Genomic DNA, 14,605 nt, shown 5'->3' on the forward strand with positions numbered 1-14,605 from the left:
TCGGGCTCCTCAGTTGGTCATATGTTTGTTCTTTATCATCGTGTATTCGAGTTTCTAACTATGTTCTCTTTCTCCCTTCACAGATCATTGTTTTGCGTTCCGTTGTGTTATCCCTGGTTGGACGTCTCCCTCACCCCGAATGCCCTGCCTCTCCCAGTTGGCCCTACCTCCCTCCCCTCATCTCCACGTGTGTTTCCGCTTATTCCCAGTTCCTGATTGTATTTTTCCCATGCTACCCCTCGTAAGTACTCTTCATTCCTTATTTATCATGTTTCTCTTTGTTTTATATTTTCTTATTTTACCTTTTCCCTCGTTGTTTTCAGATTTACTGGTGTCATTGCATTTTTCAGGCTTCTCCCTTATCTTTCTTTCTTCATTTTTTCTTCTCCCCATTGTACATTGGCTCTCTTGCTTGTATTCATCTCCCTTTACCTATTCTATTCCCCCTTGGCCCTTACTTACCATTATCTTTGAGTATTGCTGTATCTTCTTAACATTCTTTTTATTTTCTTGGCTCTTTCCTATTTTTATGGCTTCACTGGTTCCTCTCTCACTTTTTCTTCTACCCTTGTCTTTTCACATAAGTTCTCACCTCATTCTCTTTTCCTCTTATGCTCTTGCCCGTTGTGAGGCATTTCCTTGCTGTCCTACTCTCCAATTGGTCCACTTTTTGATTATTCTTTAATGTCAGTTCGAATTGTTTCCTGGAATGTTAAAGGTCTGCATTCTCCTATCAAGAGACAAAAAATCCTCTCTCATTTAGCCAAATTAAATGTAGACATTGCCTTTTTACAAGAAACCCATCTGTCTGACGCTGAAGCTGCTAAACTGAAGAGAGGTTGGGTGGGGGCTGTATTTTCATCTCCGGGTGATGGTAAGAGAAACAGTGTGGTTGTATTAGTCCGCAAGTCTCTTACCCATTTGCTCTTGGCTTCTGAATCAGATGCTGATGGTAGATGGTTGTACGTCAAACTCTCCTCAAAAGGCGTCCCTCTCTCCCTCCTTAATATCTACGCTCCTACTGGAGGTGATCAGGTCTTCTGGCGCGCAATGGCCTCCCGCATCACTGAATATATTGATGATAATTTTATTTTAGCAGGTGATTGTAACCTACCCTTTGATCCTTTTTTAGACAGGAACTCCAAGGCATCTTTTATCCCTAATAAGTCTCATAAGCTCTTTACTCAAGCGATATCCCAGCATAAACTCATTGATTCTTGGCGTCTCTGCAACCCCACCTCTAAAGAATTCACCTTCTACTCCCCGACTCATCATTCCCAGTCCCGTATTGACTATATTTTCCTCTCCCATCATATGTCCCAATCCCTCACCCACGCTGACATAGGCCCCATCTTATTTTCTGACCACGCCCCCGTTTTGATAAACATTGACATTTTACCCAAGTCCACTGGACCAAAGAGATGGCGCTTTAACAACACTTTACTCCTTGACCCCAAATTCTCCGCCTCCTTTGTAGACTTTACCACAGAATTTTTCAACATTAACGACACACCCACTATGCCTACTCACGTTGTCTGGGACGCCTATAAAGCAGCAGCCAGAGGTTTTATTATCGGCTTTGTGGCTACTAAACGCAAGAACGCTCGTAAACGCACCAGTGACCTCCTTTGTACGATTAAAAAATTAGAACACTCCTTCTATACATCCCATTCGCAAGAAAGTTTGACTGCTCTCATTGCTGCTAAGATGCAATTTAACAAACAATCCACTGAGGATGCTTCATTGTATTTGTTGAAATCCAGTTCAAAATTCTATGGGGGTAAAAATAAGGCGGGGAAGGTCTTAGCCAATTATTTAAAAGTCAAGCAAAACAAACTGAATATTGAATCTATCTACGATGTTAATTCTGTTTTAAAGCATACGGATGTTGATATTTTAGAGCAATTCTCCCAGTTTTATTCCAAACTCTACTCTTCTGAGACGCACCCCACTCCTCATTCTCTTGCTACTTTCTTTGCCACCATCCAACCACCCTCCAATTTCCCTGTTGATTTATCCGCCCTTGAATCACCAATCTCTAGTGATGAATTACTTTCAGCACTTCAATCACTCAAGAAAGATAAGGCCCCTGGCCCAGACGGATTCACAGTTTAATTTTATTTGCATTTTTCCAAATTGTTGTTGCCCAGACTCCATTCCCTTATTGATTCCTTCATATTGAATGGCTCTTCCTCAGGTACATTTTCTGATGCCCACATCTGTGTTATACCCAAAGAAGGCAAAGACACCCAGCATTGTAAGAATTACAAACCAATTTCTTTGGTTAACATTGATTATAAACTGTATGCCAAATCTCTCGCCATTAGATTAGACCCTTTTCTTCCCGATCTGCTAGGCCCTGAACAATCTGGCTTCGTTAAAGGTCGCTTCATCACAGATAACACCAGACTTTTATTTAATGTCCTTTCCAAATCTCCACAGTTCCAACACTCACTAGCAGCCATTGCCCTAGACGCGGAAAAAGCGTTTGATAGGGTGGAGTGGACTTTCCTTTTCTCCGCCCTCAAATGGTTTGGATTTGGCCCACATTTCATCTCTTTTATCTCCTTCCTTTATTCCAGTCCTAGAGCGGCGGTTTGCGCCAACGGTCTAGTCTCCTCTTTTTTCAATCTGGGTAGGGGTGTTCGTCAGGGATGCCCTCTTTCCCCTTTTCTTTTTAATTTGGCCCTGGAACCTTTTCTTTCAAAGCTTCGTCAAAATCCCAACTTACATGGTTTCCAAATCTCCCAAACTAATTTTAAACTTGCTGCCTACGCAGACGATATTCTACTATTCATGTCTAACCCCACATCTTCCATTCCCGCATTCCTAGCTGAAGTCCATGACTACTCTCAGATTTCAGGTTATAAGCTAAACAATGACAAGTGTGAGATTTTACCCCTTACCAAGTTCACTTTTAAACCGGACTTTATGGCGTCCAATTTTACTTGGAGCCCCTCACATATCAAATATCTAGGTTTACACATTACTTCCTCCCTCTCTGACACTGTTTCGTTATGCCTCAATAAATGCATCCAAAAATTGTCCGACCTCACCTCTAGATGGCACCCATTATACCTCTCCTGGTGGGGCCGTCTTGACACGATTAAAATGATGCTCTCCCCGTTAGTCCTTTACACCATTTCTAACATCCCAATTCCTATCCCTGCTAAGTTCTTTAAGAAAATCAACACTATTCTCTCTTCCTTTCTTTGGTCCGGCAAAAAAGCTCGTATGTCCCTGTTCAGATTGCAACTCCCCAAGTCTGAGGGTGGAGTTAACTTTCCAAATTTTCCCGCTTACCACAAGGCATTCCTTTTGCGGCAAGCTTCCCAATGGCTGCAAGACCCTGCTGAGCCGTCCCCCTTATGGGTTGTCATTGAGCGACTTTCCTTATCCCCTTTCACTTTTGCTGAATACCTCTCATTCTCTCGCAAGCCTCACTTCTCCTCCATTCCTATCCACAAGTTCACAGCCAAGCTGCTTCTCTCCACCTCTCCAAGCCCCCCTTCCTCTATAGCAGAGTTTCTCAATTCCACTATCTGGCACAACAACAGTATAACCATCAATCGCAAACCCTTTTATTGGAAAACCTGGAGACAGAGGGGTTTAATCTGGGTATCTCAACTCTTCTCTAATTCTGATTTCTTATCCTTCTCCGCTCTCAGCCAACACTTCCATCTCCCCCGTTCTTTTGCCTGCAAGTATCTTGCGCTTAAAAATGCAGTCATGTCCACTTATGCTCTTCTCTCTAACCACCCCATGCATCCTCGCCCTCCCAACCCTACCTCACAGCTTCATTCCTTCCTGCGCACTCACCCTACAGCCTCCTCATTATACCACTCATTCCATATGATTCTCACACCAAGACCAAAATCCAAAGTTGAGGAACAGTGGGAATCTGATTTTGCCATCTCTTGGCCCACCTCCCTTTGGGATAAACTATGGACCAAACTTCGCAAGACATCTAGGGCTGCTTCCCTCACACAAACTCTTTTCTTCATTTACAACAGACTTCTCTTCTCTCCCCAGATGTTGAATAAGAGCTTTTCTTCCACACCTGATCTCTGTTGGTCCTGTTCTGCTCCTAACGCAACTCTTTTTCACATGCTTTTCTCTTGCACTTTCACGAAAAATTTCTGGACACTAGTTTGGGCCCAAATCAATGCCATATTCCATACTACATCCCCCTTCTCTTTTGTCAATATTTTTTTAGGGAGCCTCTCTCCTTGTTGGGATGACATTCATCTTAATGCGCAAATTGTTGATTTGTTGTTAGCTGTTGCGTTCCAGCAAATCACCGTCAACTGGAAAAACTTTACGAATATCTCTTTCAAAGCATGGTGGTACAATGTGTGTTATAATCACAGGCTAGATACTGTCTTTGTGCACCCCCTTAGTTTAGCTGCTAAACGACATGATTTATGGCTTCCTGTAACCTTGTATCTAGATATCTGTGCTAAACGCTCTTCCCATGTATCGCCTATTCAGCAAGAGGTCTCTAAGCCTCCCTGAGTGACATTGTTTTTCATTTGCATTATTCTTTTTATATAAGCTACTTTATTGTTCATTATTACCAGCGCTGTTTTTTGATATTTAGCCTCAAACCTTTGTTATCCTCTGATTAATTGTATATTTTCACTACCATGTATTACCTTTCTCCTCCAATTGAAGACATGTTTGTATTTTTTCTCATGTATTGACACCTTTACTTATCCAATAAAAATCTTTTGAACTTAAAAAAAAAGATGGAGCGGAGAGTGAAAGCAGGAGTCCTACCACTCGATTGGACGAGGATTCCTGTCAAGGCGACAACTGTCAGCAGTGAAAGAACAGCGACTCGGACATGGGATGCAGGTGAGAGAAATAGAGGGCGCATCCATCCGACACAAATGGGGACGTCCATTAGGGCCGTACTTGCCTGAATGTTCCACTCGCTGCCCCAATAGGTGTGAGCATAGCTGAACACGTAGGGGGTCTCGTTGACAAACGTCACGCAGTAGTTCCCCATGGTGGGCGCGCGTCCTCACGCCTGCGGCGCCCCAAGGATCCAGGGGGTCCCAAAGGTGTCAGCTGCCTGAGGGAACAAGACAACAAACAGGGTCAGTGACTCCGAATTTGAAGGGTAAGGCGATGGAATTGAGAGGGACACAAATGAGAGATGTGAACACAAGAAAAGGCAACAGGAGAGCGGCTGTTTGGGTTCAAGGAATGACCTTCACATTTTAATTCCTCCCGAAAAGCAATTTAAAAGTGGAATTTATGTTTTGTTATGATATTAAGGAACAGAAGCAACATTTACCAGCCAGGACAGAGATAATAAAATGAAAATGGCGTGTCCGTGGAAAACAAGTGACGCTTTGCAAACAGAGGGATTGGCTGGGGAGGATGAGAGGGTCACCGATATTGGAGGCTACAGAGTCACTGCAGAGGGGCTCATGGCTCTTGCTATCTGCAAACAATCGACATTTCAAGCGCATTCAATCAGCAGGTATGATGCAGGATTCCCCAGAGAGTCGACTAGGGCATGGCCACAGAAGAGCCTGTCTTACGCATCCTTACTAGGCTACAGTAGAGGTTGTGGGGGGGAACTCCCAACTTACCATAAATGTGTGGTAAAGGCATGCATTATAAAGATGTATATGAGAAAAACACAGTGGCGGCTGGCATGAATAGGAGTTAGGGGGGCAGGATGTGTGAGGGGTGGGAGGGCTGGAGGACATGGGGGAAAGCGGGTTATTAGAAAATAAAATAAAATGAAAGCCCTGATCAGAGCTGTCTACAGCAGCCTGGGTCTGCAGCACCGCCGCATTGTTCTGTGGAGCTGAGCCTTGCCAGAGCTCTCCTGGGCTCTCTTCCATCCCATGTCTCCTGACTCGAGCATGCTTGCCAAGGTATGGTCACAAAACACCACTGCCCCCTGGTGCAGTCTCCATGTGAAAGCCAGATATTTATTTTAATGTTCTTGAAAACTTAGGGGCAGATTTATTAAGAATTATCACAAACCAGTGCAGCAAGGCACATTGCCAGAGTGTGTTGTGTGTGTGGGAGAGAGATGAAAAGCGCCATGTCTACTAAGATATGGTGCTCCTCAGCCCTCGTCGTGCAATGGCATACTCAGGCACCCTCGCACTGTGGTGCAAGAGTGCCTGTGTTACTGACAGGACAGGTTTGTGCAAGTAAGGACACCTTCCCGAACCAATGCAATCCTATGGGGCATTTCCCTCTTTCTATGTGCGCTGCAGAATGCAAAGAGGAAGTAACAAGGAGAAATAAAGATATCCTCCTGGTTCAGCCTCTGTCGGGCGGCCTACCTCAGGTTTACAAGTCATTGTACATCTGGGTTTGCTTCAAAATACAAGGGTGGAAGCACGGGAGCGACTGTGCCTCACCCATGTGATGTCTACGTGACACAACGCTGCGTTGCATTACTTTGCACTTACTAAGCCATGCAAAATAGATTTGTGTGGCTTAGTAAAAGCCCAAAAATGATTTTGTGTCAAGGCTCTGCCTCAAACCTCATGCAACCTGTCGCAAAACCATGCAAATCTTCCCCTAGTGCCCAGGGTTAGTTGATCCCCCTGGAGGAAGCTGAAAGAATACTAAAATGTAGCAGTATGTTGTGTTTTGGGGAAAACATTGGAAAAATATGCAAACAAGAAAGTATAACATTGCTCCGGAAATGTCAGCAATTAAAATGGCAGCTGTGCTGCAACATTCTCTTCTTCCTATCTACCAAAAGCAACAGTCTTGAATTTTTTTATTTTTTATTTACCACAGATTTTTTAATTTTCAAATGGTAATCAATTTTTCATATTTATTGCTGCAGTTATAAACTAGCAATAGTGGTAAGAACGTGTGAAACTCAGAAGGCTGTACTTTTCTGAAAAGGGACATAATTCAGAATTCTGCAAAGGGTAATTTTATAAACTGTGTGTGGCTTTCTCAAAGAAACTAATCGTTGAAATAAAAAATCATTGGAAAAAAATGAAAGTAGATGGAAATGCTTTAATCTGGAACGTTCTTGCAGCAATTGCCAATGTAGTCTAACCGGACAAAATGTTCTACTCCCTGGGATATATGGAGCATGTTGGTTATCCAAAAAATCACTCTAGTATCAACTGAGCTGCAGCTGAAAATGAAAATCTAATGAATGAAAAATGGGTACGCAGAAACGCAATGCACTTTTTAAATGTCCCCAAGAATCAATGTTTAGGAAAATTGGCTATTTGACTTAGGGCCTGATTTCGAGTATGGCGGACGGGTTACTCCATCACAAATGAGACTTAATTTCGTGCGATTCAGAGGACGGTTTGCAAGCTGGGTTCATGCTTTCACACTGACATATTTTGAATACCCAATAAATTAAAAAATTTTAGAGCAATATGAAATGTTAAATAATGTTGTATTTCTAAACTTCTTCCAATTAAAGAAGTACCCTGCTTGTATGAGTGGGCTATGTCAACCTCAATGGAAAAGCCCCAAAATTCAACATGGAGACATAAAGATTTCAGTCTTTCTGGTGATGTGGTTAGCTGCAGTATTCCAGGCTGGCATGAAGTCTGTGGCTGCAACAACATTTTGTTTTTACCTAGACTGCCCTATAAATGTCACAGTCTGGTTAAAATCACAGAATTTCCTCAAAGTTTTGTGAGAGAAAGTTTCAGAATCTGTGAATGCCAACAACAGCCTTTACCCACCGGCATTCTGTCACTTTTCCTGATAGGAATGGAGTCCTCCTTCTCCGAGTGGGTCCCTCATCCACAAGAGGAGGTCAAAGTGCTCCAGTAAAGCCTTCTTTTGGTTCTAGCTAAGGTTTAGTTTCATTAGGTGTGTGAGGTCAATCTGAACATGGGGCACAACATTTTAGTTGGGAGAAGTATTCTGTAACATATTTAAGTGGAACATATTCTCTATTGACCCATCCTTTGACATTTGCAGGACTTACTGTGCAAGAAAACACTGAGACGCATGTGAGTCAAACCAACCTGGGTTTTCTGGGTCTCTTGGATCCAGAAATTGCCATGGTTGGTCCAGTTCCATGTCTTCCAGCTGACCCAGAGTCCACATATTTCAGCCATTTTCAGTGAAAAAAAATAGAAATGCTTTGGGCACTGTTTTGACGTATGTGCTGGCAGAGAGGGGGTATGTCAATTTGGAGGTAAAGATGGCAGCCTATTCGGTTCTGGCCCTATTCGGTTCTGGCCCCCCACTTAGGTGGGAGAATTGGTGAGAAATCCAAACTAGGAAGAAAGGTGTGCCCACATTTGCCAACCCCACCCCTCAGGTGAGAGAGGTGAGGTGAAGCACACATTTCAGGCCTCTCCATCTTGAAGATGTGGGACTCAGTCAATTAGGAAGAGGCTCATGCCCCTTCCCACTGGAGGGTGGCATAATAGGGGTGTACCCACCCAAAGGATGGGACCCATTGGTCCTGACATGCACAACACTTTAATGCCCCTAAAATTTGAATTTTGGGCCGACCCTGAACCTTACCTCCGCAGATTCGAGCCAGAAAAAAGGCCCGCAGAGCTGTGTTGACAGGAAGAAACTGAGCATATCAACTGACTTGGCCCCAGCCCTACCTGACCATAACCTGCATACAGCAAAGAAACAGTATGTACAGCAGAAGCAGACCCCCCGGAGCCCCGAGGTCCTGCCTCTAACAAACTCTATCACCTTTTAGCATCAGGCTTGCTCAAACTCACTAAACTTCAGACTCCGGATCCTGCACCACTCTGTGCCCGACCATCAAAGCCCGAGACTGAGTGGCCCAATACCCCAAGGAGGTCCTCCTGGCAATCCTAACTTCGGATCCTGAGACCCCACGACCTCTGCAGGGTTTCTTGAAGTATTAGTGCAGGAGAGATTTAGAGCCTCATCTGCAGGGTTTCTTGTAAGAATAGTGCAAGAGAGGTTTAGAGCACCCTCTGCAGGGTTCCTTGAAAAAATAGTGCACGAGAGATTGAGGGCATCCTCTGCTGGATTTCTTGAAAGAACAATGCAAGAGGGATTTATAGCGCCATATGCAGGGTTTTCTTGAAAGAATTGTGCAAGAGAGATTTAAAGCATCATCTGAAGGATTTCTTGAAAGAAAAGTGCGAGAGAGATTTAGAGCACTATCTGAAGGGTTTCTTGAAAAAATAGTTCAAGAGAGATTTAGAGCATCATCTGCATTGTTTCTTGAAAGAATAGTGCAAGAGAGGTTCAGAGCATCATAGGCAGGGTTTCTTGAAAGAATAGTGGAAGAGATATTGAGAGCATCATCTGCAGGGTTTCTTGAAGTATTAGTGCAGGAGAGATTTAGAGCCTCATTTGCAGGGTTCCTTGAAAGAATAGTGCAAGAGAGATTTAGAGCATCATCTGCATTGTTTCTTGAAAGAATAGTGCAAGAGAGGTTCAGAGCATCATAGGCAGGGTTTCTTGAAAGAATAGTGTCAGAGAGATTTAAAGCATCACCTGCTGGGTTTCTAGAAAGCAATTTGCAAGAGAGATTTAGAGCATCATCTGCAGGGTTCCTTGTAAGAATAGTGCAAGAGAGGTTTAGAGCACCCTCTGCAGGGTTCCTTGAAAAAATAGTGCACGAGAGATTGAGGGCATCCTCTGCTGGATTTCTTGAAAGAACAATGCAAGAGGGATTTATAGCGCCATATGCAGGGTTTTCTTGAAAGAATTGTGCAAGAGAGATTTAAAGCATCATCTGAAGGATTTCTTGAAAGAAAAGTGCGAGAGAGATTTAGAGCACTATCTGAAGGGTTTCTTGAAAAAATAGTTCAAGAGAGATTTAGAGCATCATCTGCATTGTTTCTTGAAAGAATAGTGCAAGAGAGGTTCAGAGCATCATAGGCAGGGTTTCTTGAAAGAATAGTGGAAGAGATATTGAGAGCATCATCTGCAGGGTTTCTTGAAGTATTAGTGCAGGAGAGATTTAGAGCCTCATTTGCAGGGTTCCTTGAAAGAATAGTGCAAGAGAGATTTAGAGCATCATCTGCATTGTTTCTTGAAAGAATAGTGCAAGAGAGGTTCAGAGCATCATAGGCAGGGTTTCTTGAAAGAATAGTGCAAGAGATATTGAGAGCATCATCTGCAGGGTTTCTTGAAGTATTAGTGCAGGAGAGATTTAGAGCCTCATTTGCAGGGTTCCTTGAAAGAATAGTGCAAGAGAGATTTAGAGCATCATCTGCAGGGTTTCTTGAAAGAATAGTGCAAGAGAGGGTTAGATCATCATCAGCAGGGTTTCTTAAGAGAATGGTGCAGGAGAGAATTAGAACATCATCTGCAGGGATTCTTGAAAGCATAGTGCAAGAGAGATTTAGATCACCCTCTGTAGGGTTTCTTGAAAGAATAGTGCAAGAGAGATTTAGAGCACCATCTGCAGGGTTTCTTGAAAGAATAGCGAAAGAGAGATTTGGAGCATCCTCTGCAGGGTTTCTTAAGAGAATGGTGCAGGAGAGATTTAGAGCATCATCTGCAGGCTTTCCTAAGAGAACAATGCAAGAGAGTTTTAGAGCATCATCTGGAGGCTTTCTTGAAAGAATAGTACAAGAGAGATTTAGAGCATCATCTGCAGGGTGTCTTGAAAGATTAGGGCAAGAGAGATTTAGAGCATCATCTACAGGGTTTCTTGAAAGAATAGTGCAAGAGAGATTTAGAGCATCATCTACAGGGTTTCTTGGAAGAATAGTGCAGAAGACCTTTAGAGCATCATCTGCATGAGTACTTGAACGAATAATGCCAGAGAGATTTAGAGCATTCTCTGCAGGGTTTCTTGCAAGAATAATGCAAGAGATATTTATGGCATCATCTGCAGGGTTTCTTAAGAGAATGGTACAGGAGAGATTGAGAGCATCCTCTGCAGTGTTTCTTAAAAGAATAGTGCTAGAATTTTTCAGAGCATCCTTTGAATGGCTTCTTAAATGAATAGTGTAAGAGATATTCGGAGCATCATCAGCAGGGTTTCTTGAAAGAATAGTGCAAGAGAGATTTAGAGCATCCTCTGCAGGGTTTGTTGAAAGAATAGTGCAAGAGAGATTTAGAGCACCATCTGCAGGGTTTCTTGAAAGAAAAGTGAAAGAGAGATGTGGAGCATCCTCTGTAGGGTTTATTGAAAGAATAGTGCAAGAGTGATTTAGAGCATCATCTGCAGGGTTTCTTAAGAGAATGGTGCAGGAGAGAATTAGAGCATCATCTGCAGGGTTTATTGAAAGCATACTGCAAGAGAGATTTATATCACCCTCTGCAGGGTTTCTTGAAAGAATAGTGCAAGAGAGGATTAGAGCACCATCTGCGGGGTTTCTTGAAAGAATAGTGAAAGAGAGATTTGGAGCATCCTCTGCAGGGTTTCTTGAAAGAATAGTGCAAGAGAGGTTTAGAGCACCATATGCAGGGTTTTCTTGAAAGAATAGTGCAAGAGAGATTTAGAGCACCCTCTGCAGGATTTCTAGAAAGAACAATGCAAGAGGGATTTAGAGCACCATATGCAGGGTTTTCTTGAAAGAATAGTGCAAGAGAGATTTAAAGCATCATCTGCAGGTTTTCTTAAAAGAATAGTGCAAGAAAAAGAGCATCATCTGCAGGGTTTCTTGAAAGGATGTGGCAAGAGAGATTTAGAGCATCATCTGCAGGGTTTCTTTAAATAATAGTGGAAGAGTGATTTAGAGCATCCTCTACATGGCTTCTTAAGAGAATAGTGCAAGAGAGAGTTAGAGCATCCTTTGCAGGTTTTTTTTTTAAGAGAATCGTGCATGAGATATTTGGAGCATCCTCAGCAGGGTTTCTTGAGAAAATAGTTCAAGAGATATTCAGAGTGTCCTCTGTGGGGTTTACTAAGGAAATAGGGCTAGAGAGATTTAAAGCATACTCTGCAGGGGTTCTTGAGAGAATAGTGCAAGAGAGATTTACAGCATCATCTGCAGGGTTTCCTGAAAGAATAGTACGAGAAAAGGTTAGAGCATCATCTGCAGGATTCCTTGAAAGGATGCGGCAAGAGAGATTTAGAGTATCATCTGCAGGGTTTCTTGAAAGAATAGTGGAAGAGAGATTTAGAACATCCTCTACATGGCTTCTCAAGAGAATAGTGCAAGAGAGATTTAAAGCATCCTCTGCAGGTTTTTTAAAGAGAATCGTGAAAGAAATATTTGGAGCATCCTCAGCTGGGTTTCTTGAGAAAATAGTTCAAGAAATATTCAGAGCGTCTGCTGTGGTGTTTACTAAGAGAATAGGGCTAGAGAGATTTAAAGCATACTCTGCAGGGTTTCTTGAGAGAATAGTGCAAGAGATACTTATAATATCTCCAGCAGGGTTTCCTGAGAGAATAGTGCAAGAGATATTCAGAGCATCCTCTGCAGGGTTTCTTGAAAGAATAGTGCAAGAGTGGTTTAGAGCACCCTCTGCAGGGTTTCTTAAAAGAATAGTGCAAGAGAGGTTTAGAGCATCATCTGAAGGGTTTCTTGAAAAAAATAGTGCAAGAGAGATTTAGAGCATCATCTGCAGGGTTTCTTGAAGTAATAGTGCAGGAGGGATTTAGAGCCTCATCTGCAGGGTTTGTTGAAAGCAATTTGCCAGAGAGATTTAGAGCATCATCTGCTGGGTTTCTTGAAAGAATAGTGCAAGAGAGATTTAGCGCATTCTCTGCAGGGTTTCTTGAAAGAATAGTGCAAGAGAAATTTAGAGCACCATCTACTGGGTTTCTTGAAAGAATAGTGAAAGTTTATTTGGAGCATCCTCTGCAGGGTTTCTTGAAAGAATAGTGCAAGAGAGATTTAGAGCATCATCTGCAGGGTTTCTTAAGAGAATGGTGCAGGAGAGAATTAGAGCATCATCAGCAGGGCTTCTTGAAAGCATACTGCAAGAGATATTTAGATCACCCTCTGCAGGGTTTCTTGAAAGAATAGTGCAAGAGAGATTTAGAGCACCATCTGCGGGGTTTCTTGAAAGAATAGTGAAAGAGAGATTTGGAGCATCCTCTGCAGGGTTTCTTGAAAGAATAGTGCAAGAGAGTTTTAGAGCATCTTATGCAGGGTTTCTCAAGAGAATGGTGCAGGAGAGATTTAGATCATCATCTGCAGGGTTTCCCAAGAGAACAGTGCAAGAGAGATTTAGAGCATCATCTGTAGGGTTTCATGAAAGTAGAGTGCAAGAGAGATTTAGAGCATCATCTACAGGGTTTCTGGAAAGAATAGTGCAAGAGAGATTTAGAGCATCATCTACAGGGTTTCTTGGAAGAATAGTGCAAGAGAGATTTAGAGCATCATCTACAGGGTTTCTTGGAAGAATAGTGCAGAAGACATTTAGAGCATCATCTGCAGGGTTTCTTGAACGAATAATGCCACAGAGATTTAGAGCATCCTCTGCAGGGTTTCTTGCAAGAATAATGCAAGAGATATTTATGGCATCTGCTGCAGGGTTTCTTAAAAGAATGGTGCAGGAGAGATCTAGAGCAGCCTCTGCAATGTTTCTTAAGAGAACAGTGTAGGAGAGTAGGATCTGCGTTACATGGGTACCCCCACTTTTTGCTGGTGTTTCACTGTTTTTCAACCTTAGTCTGGCTGTGGCCCGTCTATTCAGGAGCACAGCCTAGCTGCTTCCTCTCTAAAATGGTTTGCATGTACATTAGGTACATATCTAATTGGATTCTGGAGTGCCTTATAAGCCCCTAGTATATGATATACTATGTGCCTAGGGCATAGGTTACTCAGAGGCCTACCAGAGGCTCAAGCATGTATTGTACCACCCCTGGGAAGCACTCCAAAATGACACCACAGGTCTGCTACTGCAGCCTGGGTAAGGGTGTGCTGCACCCCTTACTGTGGTATAGGCTACCTATATCACTATCATTGCACACACATATAAAACCTATAAGACACTCCTATTGCAGGCCTTAACAATCCTGAAGGCAGAGTGTTTGGTTTTTATGTGAGAGGGAGCCCCTCCATGAGCAGAGCCCCTCTGCAGCGTTCGGAGTACCTCCTCTGATGCTGTTTGTGGTGCAGCCTGACCATTTACTCTTAAGTGCATTATAACCTCGCGGTAAATGCTAACTTTGGGATGGCTGCACAGAAACATGTTGTGTTTGGTGTCAAACGCTTTAGAATACTACCCCCCCCCCCAATTCTGGCGGCGGGTGTAGCATTCCCCCCTTCTAGAGGGAGAGACATGTTCACACTGGTCTAACCCGGTAGGACTTTCTAAAACCCCGGGCATCACAGAATGGATGCCTCTGCCACAGACACGAGTCTGGCCTCCTGCTGCTGACCGAAACTCCGGCAGGGGAGGCCTGGACAATAGTTTTCCTGTCCCAGGGAGGTGTAACCACCTCCTCAGACAGGCAGATGTGTATTGGGGATGGGCGGGAGCACCCTCTGGTGCTTTGAAGTCCTGCACTGGGGGCACACTCGGTGTCCCTGTGCATAGTCCAGTTCAAACCGGTTGCAGGGGCTACCTGCCCCTGCTCTGGGACGAAACTGGACAAAGAAAATGGGTGTAACCACCCCTCTTTTTCAGCCCACCCATAGGTGGGTCCCTAGAGTATGTCCAACCCCCAAACTTAGTATAAGTATGGGAACCCAGTCCATGCGACTTTATAGTACCCTGGACGAAACTCTGC

At 43.4% G+C, this 14,605-nt stretch overlaps 1 protein-coding gene across 1 annotated transcript in view; it reads right to left on the reverse strand.

Moving 5' to 3' along the window:
* The window catches only part of LOC146863607 (uncharacterized), a 442,187-nt gene that overhangs the window by 327,733 nt on the left and 99,849 nt on the right, over window positions 1-14,605 (reverse strand). The window contains exon 3 of the mRNA XM_085627628.1: window positions 4,922-5,077. Within this exon, the coding sequence (XP_085483754.1) occupies window positions 4,922-5,011 (90 nt within the window). The 5' untranslated portion in view covers window positions 5,012-5,077. The remainder of the gene's footprint in view (window positions 1-4,921; window positions 5,078-14,605) is intronic.

This window comes from Triturus cristatus, chromosome 2_1 (genome assembly GCF_964204655.1).
Source record: "Triturus cristatus chromosome 2_1, aTriCri1.1, whole genome shotgun sequence".
NCBI lineage: Eukaryota > Metazoa > Chordata > Amphibia > Caudata > Salamandridae > Triturus > Triturus cristatus.